Genomic DNA, 14,553 nt, shown 5'->3' with positions numbered 1-14,553 from the left:
CTGGGGACACTGGTCCGCCTGCTTGCAAAGTCTAGGGCGGGAAGGGCATTCCTGTTGGTTCGGCCTCTCCAGACGCCTGGGAAGACGTGCCTGGGTGACGTCTGCCGGGCCCTTCTGTCCACTGCTCTGCCTCTGGCAGCACCATCTGCCCTGTGGAATTCCGCCTCCTCCCCCTCCTGCACCATCCTGTCCGGGCAGGTGGGTCCACCCAACCCTTCCTGTGGCAGGGCGAGCCCAAGCTGTCCGCCCAGATGAAGGCTGTGTCGGCCGAGTGCCTGGGCCCCCCGCTGGACGTCTCCACCAAGAACATCACCAAGTCCCTGGCGTCCCTCGTGGAGATCAAAGAGGACGGTGTGGGCTTCTCAGTCCGAGATCCCTACTACCGGGACAAGGTCTCGCGGACCATCAGCCTCCCCACCAGAGGGAGCACTTTGTAAGGAGGGAGTGAGCGGTGGGGGGTGGTGGGAGGCTGGGGCTGGGAGGTGGGTGCAGGCCTCACGGGGCCCTGTGTTCCAGTCCCCGACAGTCTCGCGGTGCAGAGACGTCCCCTCTGACCCGGAGGAAGTCCTACGACCGAGGGCAGCCCATCAGGTGAGGGTGTGCTCTGAACCCTGCAGCAGTGTCTGGTCCCGTCGTGTACACTTCCGTCAGCACCACCCCCAACACCCCCCCCACCCCCCGCCGTGGCCCCTTCCCCCCTTTGTCAGCTGTGGCTCAGAAAACAACCTCCGTGAGTGCCTGAGGTGGTGGCCAAGGCCAAGGCTAAAAACCGCCAACTGCCGTGAGCTCAGTGTGGACGGCTTCGCAGGGGCCTGGGCTGGTCACGGGACCAACGTGCCTCAGCCCCGCTCAGGGCCGTGGGCTCTTGGGGGGCCTCGGAGGTCTTGTCCTGTGGGCGGGGGGGGGTGGGGGCTGGCGGAGCATGAGAGAATAAGGACAGTCCAAGAAGGGGAAGGGGCACAGCACAGTGGAGGGTCCCCTACTGCTCAGCCGCTCCTGGGGCCCCCAGGGCTTCTGCAGGTTGCTGGACGCCTCTCTAGGTCGTCCTAATTCTCAGAGATGTTTGGTGGCCTTTGCGGTCACTTGTGAAGCAGTGGAGGGCAGGGTGACCTCGTGCACCTGCCTTGAGGGGAGGAAGACGTGCTCCAGTCTCTCCCTCTGGTCCAGGCCCCCTCCGCCGCCCCACCCCGTGGCCTTTGGTGGGAGGAGTTGCAGGACATCCGTGCACCTGGGACCCCAGAAACCATCCCGCCCCCGTGACTGAGTCAACACACTGGAGCCGCCATGGGGTGGGGGTGGGGGGTGCAGGCTGGACTCTCTGGCAGGACTCTCCAGAGGGAGAGTCCCCTCTGCAGAGGATGAGCTGCACCCGAGGGCCACCTTCCGAAGAGAGAGGTCGTGGGTGTCTTGTTATCACCTCACTGTGAACCCGACTTAGTGATTCCTGAGCCATTGTTCCCATAAAGTACAGGGCAGAGTACTTGAGGGCCTCAGGTCACAGCATTTCCATCACCCCGGCATGTGAGTTTCTGCTGAAAGACACTTTATCTGATATATACTACTGACTCATTTTCCCCGGGTCAGGATGATCCCCTGGAGAAGGAAATGTAATCCACCCCAGTACTCTTGCCTGGAAAATCCCTATGGACGGAAGCGCCTGGTAGGCTACAGTCCACAGGGTCACAAAGAGTCTGAAACGACTGAGCAATTAAACTTTCACTTTCGTTAGCACTGACCTGGGGGCCAGCAGCCCTCTATAGAGCTCACACCTGAACGAAAGCTCATCTAACGGGCTTTCTCCATCAATCACGCCCCAGCTTCCTTGAACTCCACACAGACAGGCCTGCAGCAGCTTTGGGGCCGTTTTAATCAGTGACATCACCAGCAAAAGCACAGAAATATGAAAATCACGACACGACGTAGGCTTTTGAAAGGACCCTTGTGTGCAGGGTGAGGAGGGCAGGGCCGCCTCTTCCGACCTCAGCTGGGGACATGTGCGCTTGGGTCCTCATGTCTGCAAATGATGGGGAGGCCCGCACGTCTTGTTCGGGGCTGACACACGCGCCACGATGAGCAGGGGATTCCCAGCCCTGGAACCAGGTGGCCACCAGGCCAAAGGTGGTAGGTGGCCCACGGGCAACGGTGTGGCTCCTGACGGCGGTACTCTGTCCTACTCGCCTGCCAGGTCCACAGACGTGGGGTTCACGCCTCCCTCGTCCCCTCCCACCCGGCCCCGCAACGACCGAAACGTCTTCTCTCGTCTCACCAGTAACCAGAGCCAAGGGTCCGCGCTGGACAAGTAAGGGCGGGGGCGGGGCGAGGAGTCTGAGGATGGACCGGGGGCGGGGCGGGGCGGGGCGGGGCGGGGCGGGGCGAGGGGGATGGGGCGGGGAGACGAGTCTGCGGGCGGGCCGGAGGCGTAGCCGGGGCGGGGCGAGGAGTCTACGGGCTGGCTGGAGGTGGGGCCGGCCGGGTGTGGAGTCTGCGGGGGGGGGTGGGGGGGGGGGGGAACGGGGGCGGGGCGAGGCCAGGGCCAGGCGATGAGTCCGCGGACGAGGCGAGGAGTCTGGGGGAGGGGCCGGGTGAGGAGTCTGGGGGCGGGGCGAGGAGTCTGTGGGCGGGGCCGGGTGAGGAGTCTGAGGGCGGGGCGGGGCCAGGTGATGAGTCTGCAGGCGGGGGCGAGGAGCCTGGGGGAGGGGCCGGGTGAGGAGTCTGGGGGCGGGGCGAGGAGTCTGTGGGCGGGGCCGGGTGAGGAGTCTGTGGGCGGGGCCGGGTGAGGAGTGTGAGGGCGGGGCGGGGCGGAGGCCTGGCCAGGCGATGAGTCTGCAGGCGGGGCCGAGGGCGGGGCGAGGAGTCTGTGGGCGGGGCCGGGTGAGGAGTCTGAGGGCGGGGCGAGGAGTCTGTGGGCGGGGCCGGGTGAGGAGTCTGAGGGCGGGGCGAGGAGTCTGTGGGCGGGCCCTCGCCGCGGGCGGGCGGGGAGCAGGAGACCCTGCACACGCCGTGCTGGCCCCTCCGTGCTGAGCCGGGGCCCCTCCCGTCCCCGAGTGTTCGGGGGCCGCGGTAGAGGGCAGGAAGGAGGCCGTGGGGCTGCGGCCGTGCACCCCGGGGCCTGCCCAGAACTGCCCGCCTGCCCCTTGTGCCTCCGATTCTTCTGAGGCCCCTCCCCCAGCTTCAGTCGCGCCCCCTCCCCACCGCTCCTGCTCAGGCCCCTAGGGGACTGTCCCCACAGAAGGAGACCCTGTTACGGTCACACGGAGGGGCAGCGCCCGCCGCTGACCGCCCCTGCTGGACGCTCACCTCCCAGTGTGAGGGCCCCTAAGCTGCACCCCGCTTGCACACACGCGACCCTGAGCCGTGAACCAGCCGTGAGGACCGTCTTCCCTGTATTACAAAGAGGAGATGAGGCTCACAGACGTCAAGCTGGGCCCAGACCCGGGGCCTCTGACACGTGGGGGTCTGCCCTGGGGAAGGGGGAGGCCTGGGCCTCCCGCGCTCTCCTCTGTGCCCCCAACACTCCCGGGCACCCCCAACTCTGCGGCCCCAGTGGGCTCCTCTTGGCTCTAACAGCTCCTCTATCCCTTTAGATGGTGGTGGGGGCTGCTGTCCTCTGGGGAAGCTCAGGCTACCAAGTGCTAGTCCTTGCCTGCATCCACCCCTCCCCACAGAAATGCCCCTTCCTAGGGCAAAATACTGCTCTTCCCCTGAACCCACTTTGTCTTCCCTTGTGGGAGGAGGGCACTGGCATGCCAGCCAGGGTGCCTCCCACATACCAGACAGTGTCTCCCCCCTGTAACAGCCAGGACACCCCCCCACACACAAACCAGGGAGCTGCACCCACCAACCAGGACACCCCTGTGCCAGCCAGGGCACCTTCACACCCACCAGCATGCCACCCACACCAACCAGGGTGCCACCCACACCAGGCAGTGTGACCCCACATAACAGCCAGGGCACCCCCACACGAGTCAGGGAGCTGCACATACCAGCCAGGGTACCCTTGCCAGCGAGGTGCCCCCCACATTCCATCCAGGGTACCGCCACATACCAGCTAGGGTGCCCCCACACCAGCCAAGGTGCCCCCACACTAGCCAGTGCACCCCCACACGAGTCAGGGAGCTGCACATACCAGCCAGGGTACCCTTGCCAACGAGGTGCCCCCCACATTCCATCCTGGGTACCCCCACGTGCCAGCGAGGGTGCCCACACACCAGCCAGCGCACCCCCCACATAACAGCCAGGGCACCCCCACGTGAGTCAGGGAGCTGCCCATACCAGCCAGGGTACCCTTGCCAGCGAGGTGCCCCCCACATTCCATCCTGGGTACCCTTGCATACCAGTTAGGTGCTCCCCACATACCATCCAGGGTGCCCCCACACAGCCAGTACACCCCCTACATAACATCCAGGGCACCCCGACATGAGTCAGGGGGCTGCACATACCAGCCAGGCTGCCCTTGCTGGCGAGGTGCCCCCCATATTCCATCCAGGGTACCCCCACATGCCAGCTAGGGTGCCCCCACACCAGCCAAGGTGCCCCCACACCAGCCAAGGTGCCCCCACACTAGCCAGTGCACCCCCACATAACAACCAGGGCACCTCCACATGAGTCAGGGAGCTGCAAATACCAGCCAGGGTGCCCCCCCACCAGCCAGACACGTCCACATCATCCAGGGCGGGAAGCCCTCATACCCTGACGGTCACAGGTCCTTCTCAGCAGCTCTGGGTGGACCTGGCATCCCAGCCCTGTCCTGTCCTGTCTGGTGGCCCTGGTGTTGGGCCCATGCATGTACAGAGCCGGCTCCCGGGCACTGTCCAGGCTCCGGGGACAGCGGGTTTGGGGGTCAGCAGGTCCCTGCTGGGAGAGGGCAGCTCCTGGGAGGGGTGAGAGCAGTCACCGCGTCGCTCCGGGGGGCAAGGGGCCCCCAGCTTGTGAGGCAGCCAAGAGCCTGGGACCAGCAAGGCCCGTCTCTCCGAAGCCCCTCCCCACCCCCACCCCGTTAGCTGGGGGCGCCCCTGGCCCCCTCCCCGCTGCCCTCAGCACCCTCCTCCTCTCCTCCCGCCCCCTCCGCGGAGAATAACCGCCCTCTGACTGCCCCACGCTGCTGCCGCTCACTCCCTCGTGTGTGTCCCCTCCCCCCTAATCCAGCTAATTTTCTGCCCCCAGGTCTGATGACAGCGACTCCTCTTTGTCGGAGGTCCTGAGGTACACACAGATGGCTCACTGCTCCCTCTTATCCCCCCCCACACCCTGGCCTCAGCATGCAGCCCCTCCCCTCCATGACTCCCCCAGACCCCTCCTGCCTTCTCACCCTGGCTCCTCCCTCGTGGGTGCTTCGTGGCCTCTGACTGTGCCAGGCTGGAGCTGGGGGCTCGGGGAGGGCGTGGCTGCTGGTGCCTCATCACTGGGTCGGAGGGGCGGGCACGGGAGCCTGGGGCGCTGGACCCCCGAGAAAGGCCTGGTGGTGCTGGAAGGGTCGGATCTTTTCCACAAAGTCAAGGGCTCGCTCGTGACCTTGGCCCTGAGCCGGGAGGGCCCCTGCCCACGTCTCCTGGCCTGAGGACCAGGCATACCAGGAGACTGTCCCCCAGCCAGCCCCGTGCAGCCCCCCCCACAGCAGAGTAGGCCCCTGGACCCGGTGGGCCTGAGCCCCTGCTGGGGAAGGGCCCCCCTCCCCGGGACTGAGGCTCCCCTGCCCTTCCTGGGTGACTGCTGCTCTCTGCACCTCCCACACAGGGGGATGCCTCTGTAACCCGCCCCCAGGCCTCGCTCCTGGAAGGAGCGTTATGCTTTCACTTTATGGTTTCCCATAAGCTGGCTGCCTGGGGCTCCTTCCCTGGCCACGCAGCTGGGCCTGTAAAACAGAAGCAGCGAGCTGGGGTGGGGCGAGGCGGGGGCCATTCGTGCGTATGTGACACCTGGGGCGGCCGGGCCTGGCTGACCGCTGTCCTCGGGGTGGGCCGGCGGAGCCCGGGGTTTCGTCAGCAGCTGCAGGCAGGGCAGGACGTGGGTCCCGTCGGATGTTCTCGGACACAGCGTCCCTGTCGCGGGGGCGCTCTCTTTGGAGAGGACAGACTTAGGACAGGCGTGCTTTCAGACGTGCACCTAATGGGGCTGGGGGCCTGTTCCCAGAGACTCCCGCTGAGAACAAGCTCTTCCTCCTCAGGGCCTCCGCAGGCTGGGGTGTAGCCGGGTCCCTGGGCCCGCTCAAGACAGGCCTCTTCCGTCGGCTTGCGGGCAGGCAGGGTCGCTCTAGCCCGGAGTAGCTACTTGCAGCGGGGCCGGGGCGTCCTTCCCGCGGCGCTGAGCAGGCTGTGCGAATGGCACTCGCCGGCCTGATCGTGCTGGTCCCCCCGGGCGTGTGTGCACCCCTGCACACGCATCCATCTCTGCAAGGGCCGGGCAGCCTGCCCCCCCATCTGCACCCCCCTACCCTCCCTGGGGTCGCTGAGGTGGCAGAGGAGCCCCCCAGCTCTGGGGCCTCTCCCACCCGGCTCTGGCCTGGGGGCGTCTGCGCCTTGGGTTCTGGGTCAGGCAGGGTCAGAGGGGACCCCCTGCAGGCAGGGCCCGTCTGTTCTGACCCCCGGCTGTGCCTGGCTGGTCTGGCTGCCTGGAAGCGTTCAGGATGGTGACTGAGAGGCCGCACCACGGGCCCTTGCCTTTGTGGCTCTTGGGCCCCAGGGGCGGTGCCTGGGGCCCCGGAGACCCTTCGTGTGCCCCGAACCCCGGAGCCTCGCTTGGCCTGGCCGCGGCCCCGGACTGACGGGCGCCTCTCTCCCTCTCTCCCGGGAAGGGGCATCATCACCCCGGTCGGAGGAGCCAAGGGCGCCAGGACGGCCCCGCTGCAGTGCGTCTCCATGGCCGAGGGCCACACCAAGCCCGTGCTCTGTGTGGACGCCACGGACGAGCTGCTCTTCACGGGCTCCAAAGGTGGGTGGGACCCAGACCCGCCCCGTGGACTCAGGGTCTCCCAGCCGCCTGCTTCCTCCTCCTGAGACCGCGGCCCAGGAGATGGGAACCTGCTCCTGTTGGCGCTCAGGGCTCCCCACCCCGGGCCTCCCCTCCTAGCTGGCCCCGGGGGCTCCACCCAGACCTGCCTCCGGAACGCCCAGAAGCGTGTCAGCATCGTTCACGTCAGCAGCCTCCTCCACACCCACCCCAGCACTTGGGGCCTCGCGTTTCCCACGCTGACTTAGTGCCAGCAGGAAGCAGCTGTGTGTACCCACAGACCTGCATGGCAGGAGGGAGAGCTGCGAGTCCAGTGAGGCCGGCTGAGCCCAGGGTTTTTCCCCTGAGGTTCGCTTGCCCTAGTTGGCTCACTGGTCCGTGGATAGCACATGTCGAGCTTTGCTGTAGGCCCGGCACCTCCACAGTGCCCGCTGGGCCCCCGTCAGGAGCAACGCGCCCGTCTGTGCTCGGGGGCAGGCGTGAGCCCGTGTTGGCCCCCCCAGACCCGGAGCGCCTCCTCTGGGCATGCCTGGACACCTTCCCCAGCCTTGGCGGCCCTGCGGGGTGTGGGGATGTGACAGGGCGGTCCCTGCTTCCCCTTAGATCGCAGCTGTAAGATGTGGAACCTGGTAACGGGGCAGGAGATCGCGGCTCTGAAGGGCCACCCCAACAACGTGGTCTCCATCAAGTACTGTGGCCACTCGGGGCTCGTGTTCTCCGTGTCCGCCTCCTACATCAAGGTGTGGGACATCCGAGACTCAGCCAAGTGCGTCCGGACTCTCACGTGAGTTTTCCCCGCCAGGCTGTCGGGGCTGGGGTGGGGGCCAGGGCCCAGCCCGCCCGGCAGGCGCACCCCCGACCCCACCTGTCTCCCTCGCCGGCAGATCCTCGGGCCAGGTGTTCTCGGGGGACGCCTGCGCGGCCGCGTCCACCCGCACAGTCACCAGCGGACAGGGGGAGCACCAGATCAACCAGATCGCCCTCAGCCCCGCGGGCAGCACGCTCTACGCCGCCTCGGGGAACGCCGTCCGTGTCTGGGAGCTCAGCAGGTGGGATGCCCGGGGAGTGCGGGGGGGCTGGCAGGTGACCCCCGGGCGGCAGGACCTCATTGCTCCCCCCAGTCCCCAGGACCCTGGCCAGCGTGTTCACCTGGAGCCAACCCCCGTCCCACCCCAGGGTCCCCCCCGGTTCACTCCCTCCAGCTGGACGTCTCTGCCCCCACAGGTTCCAGCCCGTTGGCAAGCTGACCGGCCACATTGGCCCTGTGATGTGCCTGACGGTCACCCAGACGGCCAGCCAGCATGACCTGGTGGTGACCGGCTCCAAGGACCACTACGTTAAGGTACGGAGACAGCCTTGACCTCCAAGCCGGGTTCGGAGGATGGGCCCTCTCTGGCGCTCCCCACCTTCGCTGCCTTGGGACTCAACGAAAAATAACGTGACTCCTGGCACTTGGTACTGAAAAGTCCCTCCCAGGGAGCAAGGTCTGTGCAGGAGGTCGAGATCGCAGCGTGATTTTGTAAATGGTGAAACATCAGAAAGAACCTAAGTGTCTGCGGGTGGAATGACGGTGAAGTAGGGGAAACCAGCAGGGCTGGGAGCCGGGCTACCACCGGCCTGAGGAACATGAGAAAGCCCCAAGTCTTTGCTCCTTGGTTGTGTGGCTGCAAACAGGTTCAAAGTCAGAAACTGAGAAGCAGAGGAAAAAAAAGTTATGGTGAATATTTTTATTTCAAGTACAGATAGTACTATATCTATTTATTAAAAAGTAAAAAACCTTAACAGGAGACTCACCCCCAGACCCGTGTTGAGTCAGTCTCCCAGCCCCCAGTCCCCATCCCCCGGGAGCCCCCTCTCCCGGGGGACCTCGCGCTGGCCCCGAGGGGGCCGGGGGTGGCCCAGGACTCCCTCCGGCCCTTCCTCTGCAGATGTTCGAGCTGGGTGAGGGTGTGACAGGCACCGTTGGGCCCACCCACAACTTCGAGCCCCCGCACTACGACGGCATTGAGTGTCTGGCCATCCAGGGGGACGTCCTGTTCAGTGGCTCCCGGGACAACGGCGTCAAGAAGTGGGACCTGGAGCGGCAGGAGCTCGTGCAGGTGCTGGGGGCGGGAGAGCCGGCCCCGGGAGGGCTTGGGGCCTTTCCACCCGGAGCCAGAGCCCCCCACGCCGGCTGGGCCTGCACCCTCTTCCCCCTCTAAGGAAGGGTCTGCCCTCAGCCCCGTCCGGCCAGCCACCCCCTTTTCAGCCGACCCTTCTGAGGACAGGAGGACTCTTCAGCGGTGCGGGGCTGAAGGCCCTGTGATGCTGCCCGCCCCACGCCCCCGCCCCCCGGGGGCTCTAGCGTCCCCGGGTCAGGGTCCCCACTCCCCGCCCTCACGGCCCACTCCTTCCCTAGCAAATCCCCACTGCACACAAGGACTGGGTGTGCGCACTGGCCTTCGTCCCGGGCCGCCCCATGCTGCTGAGCGCCTGCCGTGCGGGCGTCATCAAGGTCTGGAACGTGGACAACTTCACGCCCATCGGCGAGATCAAAGGCCACGACAGCCCCATCAACGCCATTTGCACCAACAGCAGGCACATTTTCACCGCCTCCAGGTGGGTGCCGGGCGGGGGGCACTCCACTCCTGCTCCCAGCCTCCCCGGGGCGGGTGGGGGGGTGGGCGAGGGCCAGCCCCCAGCACAGACCCCACAGCACCCCTGCCCCCTGCCTTCCTTCCCAGGGCACCGCCCAGGGGTGGGGCCGGGCGTGCTGGGCCCCAGACGGGACTGCCCGCTTGTCTCCCAGACCGCCCTGTCCAGGTTCCTCAGCCCCTGGAGCACCCGCCCCAGCGCTGGCCCCATCCGGGGATGCCCAGCCCTGTCCCGCGGGCAGCCGCTCAGACGGCCTCTTCTTTCTCCTTCCTGTTCCGACCTCGTCTCTTCTCTCCACCTCCCCCTTCCTGCCCGACAGTGACTGCCGGGTAAAGTTGTGGAATTACGTCCCTGGACTCACCCCCTGCCTTCCGCGCCGAGTCCTGGCCATAAAGGGCCGCGCCACCACCATGCCTTGACCCCCGCTCCCCTCCCCTCCTCTGTCTCCCCTCCCTCATCTCCTCTCTCATCCTTCCCTCTCTCCTCTCCCCTCTTTCTCCACTTCGATCTGAGCTGCTTCTTAACGGTATGAGATTGGTTTTCTCTAGCCCCATACCCTGCCTGCCCGAGATTGCCACGCCCGCCCCCCTTCCTTCCTTCCGAGCATGGACGGGGCACAGACCCCCAGGAGAGGGGTGCCAGGCGGCAGAGAGCAGAGGGGGTCCGTCAGGCCCAGACAGGACAAAACACAACAGCGACAAGAGAGCCTCCTGTTGGGCCACGGTGGCCACAGGCCCCTCTCCTTGCCCAGTGCCCGCCCCCCACCCCCGCAGTCACCCTCGCCCTGGGTGACACCCGGCCCTGGGTCCCGGCCACACCTGGAGAGCTGGGGACTCCAGCCCGTCCTTCATGCGGGGGTGGCCGGCCAGGCCCACGGCAAGAATTGACTGCCCTCTCTCACTCCACCCAGTGACCTGACCGTGAAGTTCTGGAGTGCCCGGCGCCTGCCCAGCCGCCCCCGCTAGCAGAGAGGTCAGAGGACGCCCACCCCTCGGCCCAGCGGCCTGGACACAGGAGGGGACAGAGGGTGTGGCCGATGGGCATGGCCCCTCATGCCCCCTCCCCACCTTCCCACGAGATACTGTCCCCCACATCCCCCACCTCTTTGGCACCGGGCGGTCCGGGAGGAAATCAAGCTGTGAAGCCAAAGGGCGATTCCTCCTATTTCTTCCTCCTCCTGGCCCCGAGTTCTGCTGCCCAGCTGGCCACCCCCTTCTTCCAGCCTTTGGCCTGGGGGGCTCCTGTCGGAGAGGTGAGGCAGCCCCCACTGACCAGGCCTCCCCTCCGTCCCCTGGCCTAGCCACTGCACCTGCCTCTGAGCCCAGAAAGACAGCCCTCAGGTAACCACGCGAACCAGGTGCGGGCAGCTGGCCCTGCAGCTGACCTCTGCCCTCGGCCACCAGTGGCCTCTCCCCGCAGACCCCGGCGATTCCTTGGGTCCCTTTCTGACAGTCTCGGCGGAGCTGCTGGAAAGATTCCTTTGGGGAGATGGTCAGAATGCTTCAGTTATTTATGTTGTTTTTTATTTTTGCTGTTGCCTCCTGGAAAACTGACTTGAAGTTCCTCCCCACATGTTCGTTCCCGCAGCTCTCGGGGGCCGGGATTCCCGAGTCCTGCAGGGCCACCTCTCCACGTGCTCCGCATGCTCTGCAGAGGAGGGCGGCGCCTGGGGACTCTGCAGCCCGGGCCTGTCCCCACCTCACCGGGGGGCTGCTCTCGGGACCCGCCTCCGGCCACTGGGCGCGCAGTGCCTTCCTCCGCGGGGCCTGGCGCCCACCCGCGCAGCCTTACACCAGCCGCGCCCACAGGGGTCTCCTCGCCCGTGGGGTCTCCCGCCTGCGGCCCCCACTCCCCGAGCCCCACGCGGGCCACACAGAAGCAGCTCGGAAGACTGTCTGCCAGGAAGGGGCTGGACGTGTGCCTGGCCCCCCCAGCCCCCCGCCCCCGCGCGTCCCCCCAGCCTGGCAGCGCCCAGCGACCTTCTCTGCTTGTCCAAGCCTTAGCTGGCGCAGCCGGGGCTCCCCGCCCCAAGGGGCCAGCAGAGAGGCAGAGTCTGCCGAGCTGCTCTTTCCTGGAGGGCTGCCCCCCCACCCCACCCTGCTCCGAGGTGTTCCTCTTTTCTTTTTCCTTTTTCCGCGCATTTTTCTGACGCTGACCTGGCCGTGTGCTTCCCGGCCTCGGTCTGAGGGGCCGGGAGCCCCAGCTCTGTCCAGAGAACACGGTGACCTCTGGGTCTTCGGGAGGCGGCCCTCGGCCCCCCTCCCCACGCGGCCAGGGCCCCGGCACTCGGGGCGGAGGGAAGGAGGACGGGGCCTCTCCCCCTGCGCAGAGCCTCCCCCCAGCTAAGAAAGCCGTCCCGCCGTGAGCGGCCCCGGCTGGACTCGGGGCGGACGTCGGGGAGCAGTCGTGCAGAGGGACCTGCGCAGAGCCGGGACAGCGCCTTCAGGACCGGAAGCCCCTCCTGCTGGGCGCCCCCAGGGGCGCTGGAGCCCCCTCCGCCGCGGAGAAGTGGGAGCGAGTCTCCCCGCGCCCCGCCCCTCCGTCTCCCCCCGGCCCCGCCCCTCCGGCTACCCGCTCAGCAGAAAGCTCAACCTTGCGACCTGTACGCAAGAATCTGCATGACTGTTTACAAACTAGAAACACAAGAGACTGGCTGCTCTGGCCTGGGGCCTGGGCCGTGGCTGCAAGCCTGTCCTTGCTCGAGGGGGGCCTTGGCCCACTAGAGGTGCTCGGCATCCCTGCCCGCCCTGTCCCGCTGTTTCCGAGTCCGCTACCTCATGGCGGGCTGGCTCTGCCGTCCTGGCGGGAAGCCCTGACTCCGGGGTTTCGGGAGCGGTTCCCAGCGGCGCCCCGGAGCTCTGAAGTCGGCACACGCCGTCGGGGTTGTCGGGGTGCCCGGTGGGGCCCTGTGCCCCTCCTTGCACGAGCTTTCTAGGTGTGGAAGCACACAGTGGTTGAGATGAGAGCACAAGGCGTGGCTGGCGGCCGGCGACCTGGGCGAGCCTCCCGGGAGGTTCCGCCCCAGGGGCTGCCACGGAGGCCCGCGCCCACGGGGCTTGGGCACAGCCTGTCCCCCTCCCAGGGCTCATCCCGCACTGCTGCCCCTCTGAGCCACCCCAAGGCTTGAGGCCGGCCCTGCAGGCAGGCCGCATCAGAGGGCTGGGGCCCAGAATGGCACCCTCTTTTCCCCATGTCCCGAATTTTTGAATGCCTGACCCCAGCCCTCCTGACGAGCTTGGACACCCCACCCCCGCCCCCCGGGCCGAGCCCTGGAACAGCTTTAGCAGCTGGTGGGCGAGCTCCCCGAACGGGCCGCCTTCCGGCCTTCTCAGCCGGGTCCCGAGCCCAGACCTCGGCTCTCAGCGTCCTCAGGCCAGCATCTCTTCCGTCAGTGGGGCTGGCTCCTCCGAGGCGGCCAGAAGCCCCCAGGCAGCACCTGGCATCGCGTCCGGAGCTTGCCTGGGGGAGGGAGGCTGAGAGCCAAGGCCAGCACAGGCGGGCCTCTCAGGCGGTTAGGGAGCCGCCATTTGGGAAGGGCCGCCTTCAGGTCTGGGGGGTCTGGCCCTGCTGCCTGCCCGGGAGTTGAAAGCACAAATCGCTGGAGGGAGGACCATCCCTGGAGCCTCCTTGTGCCGCCAGGCCGGGGAGGTGCCCCGGGCGGCCGCTGTGAAGTCAGGGATTCCTGACCTCTCCTGCCCTTTGGGGGAGCCCAGGCTGCCGGCGCCCTCTGAATCGGTCTGGGCCGGGTGCGGGCACACATCCTGGCCTTTGAGCTTCGCCTCACCCGCTGTGCCGGAGGCTCAAGCTCCTTCCCACCAAAGTGGCCCAAAGCCAGCGCCTCCGACCCTTCCCCCCCATGCAGGGAACAATGCTGAGCTCAGCTGGGCATGGCCTCCAGGCCTGGGCTCAGGAGCCAGGGCTTGGCTGGTTCTCGCCAGCAGCCCTCCTCTCCTGCTCCCAGGCCCTCCCCTGCCTTCTGATGTGCAGGCACAGAGCCCACGGGGAAAGTTCTCACTTCTGAAGCGTCTTTGCTCTCCTTCCCCCTCCCCGGGACTCAGGGCGCTCCAGCCCCACCACTCCCTGGTCTGACCCTCTGAACAACCGTTCTGAGGGCCCTGCGGGGCAGCAGGGACCGCTCCGAGGGAGCCGAGGGTCAGAGAAGACCCCTGCCCTGCACACCAGCTCTTTTCTAGCCATCCCCTGCCGGGGCGTGGGGCTGTGTTTGGCTCAGCTCCTCTGCTGGGTGGTCGCACAGGTGTATATATGTTTTGTACGTTGGCTAATGACTGTACATAGTGTATGAAAGTTATTTAAGCTCATGTTGTACATTTCTGTTCCCAGACAGGATGTGAGTGTTCTAAGAAGCTGTCATGAATAAAATGCGAATGGCCGTTGTCCATGGTGTGATCCTGAGGGCTGTGGACACTGAGTGGGTGGTCATTCCCCAGGTTAGGGGGCGGGGGCTGGCCTCTGGCCAGGCCCAGCATGAGGGTCGCCATACAGGTGGTGGGCTGGGGGCCCACCAAGGGAGCTGCACACACCCCCAGCCTCCCCGGATCCCCTCCTGGGACGGGTGTGGAGCTGGAGTGAGGCCGTGTGGTTCTGAAGGGCGCCTGCTCTGTTCCTGGCATCGTCCATCGGACGGGCACGACCTGTGTGACGGGCGCTGTTGGCGCTTTCTGAAGTGAGAAGAGCCTCAGCAGAGGTGGCTTGGCGGCGTCCGGCTGTGAGGAGCAGGCAGGGCTGGCGTGCGACCCGTCCCTGGGGTGGAAGGTGACCCCACACTCGGACGGAACAAGGATGAGACGGAAACAAACGTCAGGCTCGAGAACGGCTCCCTCGGGCTGACGTTGGCCTCCAGATCAGTGCTTCTCAGTCTCACCTTCCCTTTTCTCCCCCGACTACCTTCAAGCTCCGCTGTGCAGGTGCACAAGCTATTCCTGTAAAACCGAGGTGCCCCCGAGCCTGGAGCTC

At 66.6% G+C, this 14,553-nt stretch overlaps 1 protein-coding gene across 4 annotated transcripts in view; it reads left to right on the top strand.

Moving 5' to 3' along the window:
- The window catches only part of KIF21B (kinesin family member 21B), a 43,358-nt gene extending 29,382 nt beyond the window's left edge, over positions 1-13,976 (top strand). For 2 of the 4 annotated variants that reach the window (XM_061161114.1, XM_061161113.1), the window contains exons 25-35: positions 228-433; positions 517-591; positions 2,186-2,299; positions 5,164-5,202; positions 6,791-6,927; positions 7,549-7,729; positions 7,830-7,994; positions 8,170-8,287; positions 8,874-9,044; positions 9,344-9,543; positions 10,490-13,976. In XM_061161114.1, coding sequence (XP_061017097.1) covers positions 228-433; positions 517-591; positions 2,186-2,299; positions 5,164-5,202; positions 6,791-6,927; positions 7,549-7,729; positions 7,830-7,994; positions 8,170-8,287; positions 8,874-9,044; positions 9,344-9,543; positions 10,490-10,544 — 1,461 coding nt within the window. In that variant the 3' untranslated portion in view covers positions 10,545-13,976. The remainder of the gene's footprint in view (positions 1-227; positions 434-516; positions 592-2,185; positions 2,300-5,163; positions 5,203-6,790; positions 6,928-7,548; positions 7,730-7,829; positions 7,995-8,169; positions 8,288-8,873; positions 9,045-9,343; positions 9,544-10,489) is intronic. The other 2 variants (XM_061161115.1, XM_061161116.1) reach the window with 2 other exon arrangements.
- Positions 13,977-14,553: the final 577 nt, after the last annotated feature.

Source organism: Dama dama, chromosome 14 (assembly GCF_033118175.1).
Source record: "Dama dama isolate Ldn47 chromosome 14, ASM3311817v1, whole genome shotgun sequence".
Taxonomy (NCBI): Eukaryota; Metazoa; Chordata; class Mammalia; order Artiodactyla; family Cervidae; genus Dama; species Dama dama.
The sequence above is the reverse complement of the archived record's forward strand: the minus strand, read 5'-3'. Positions and strand labels throughout refer to the sequence as shown.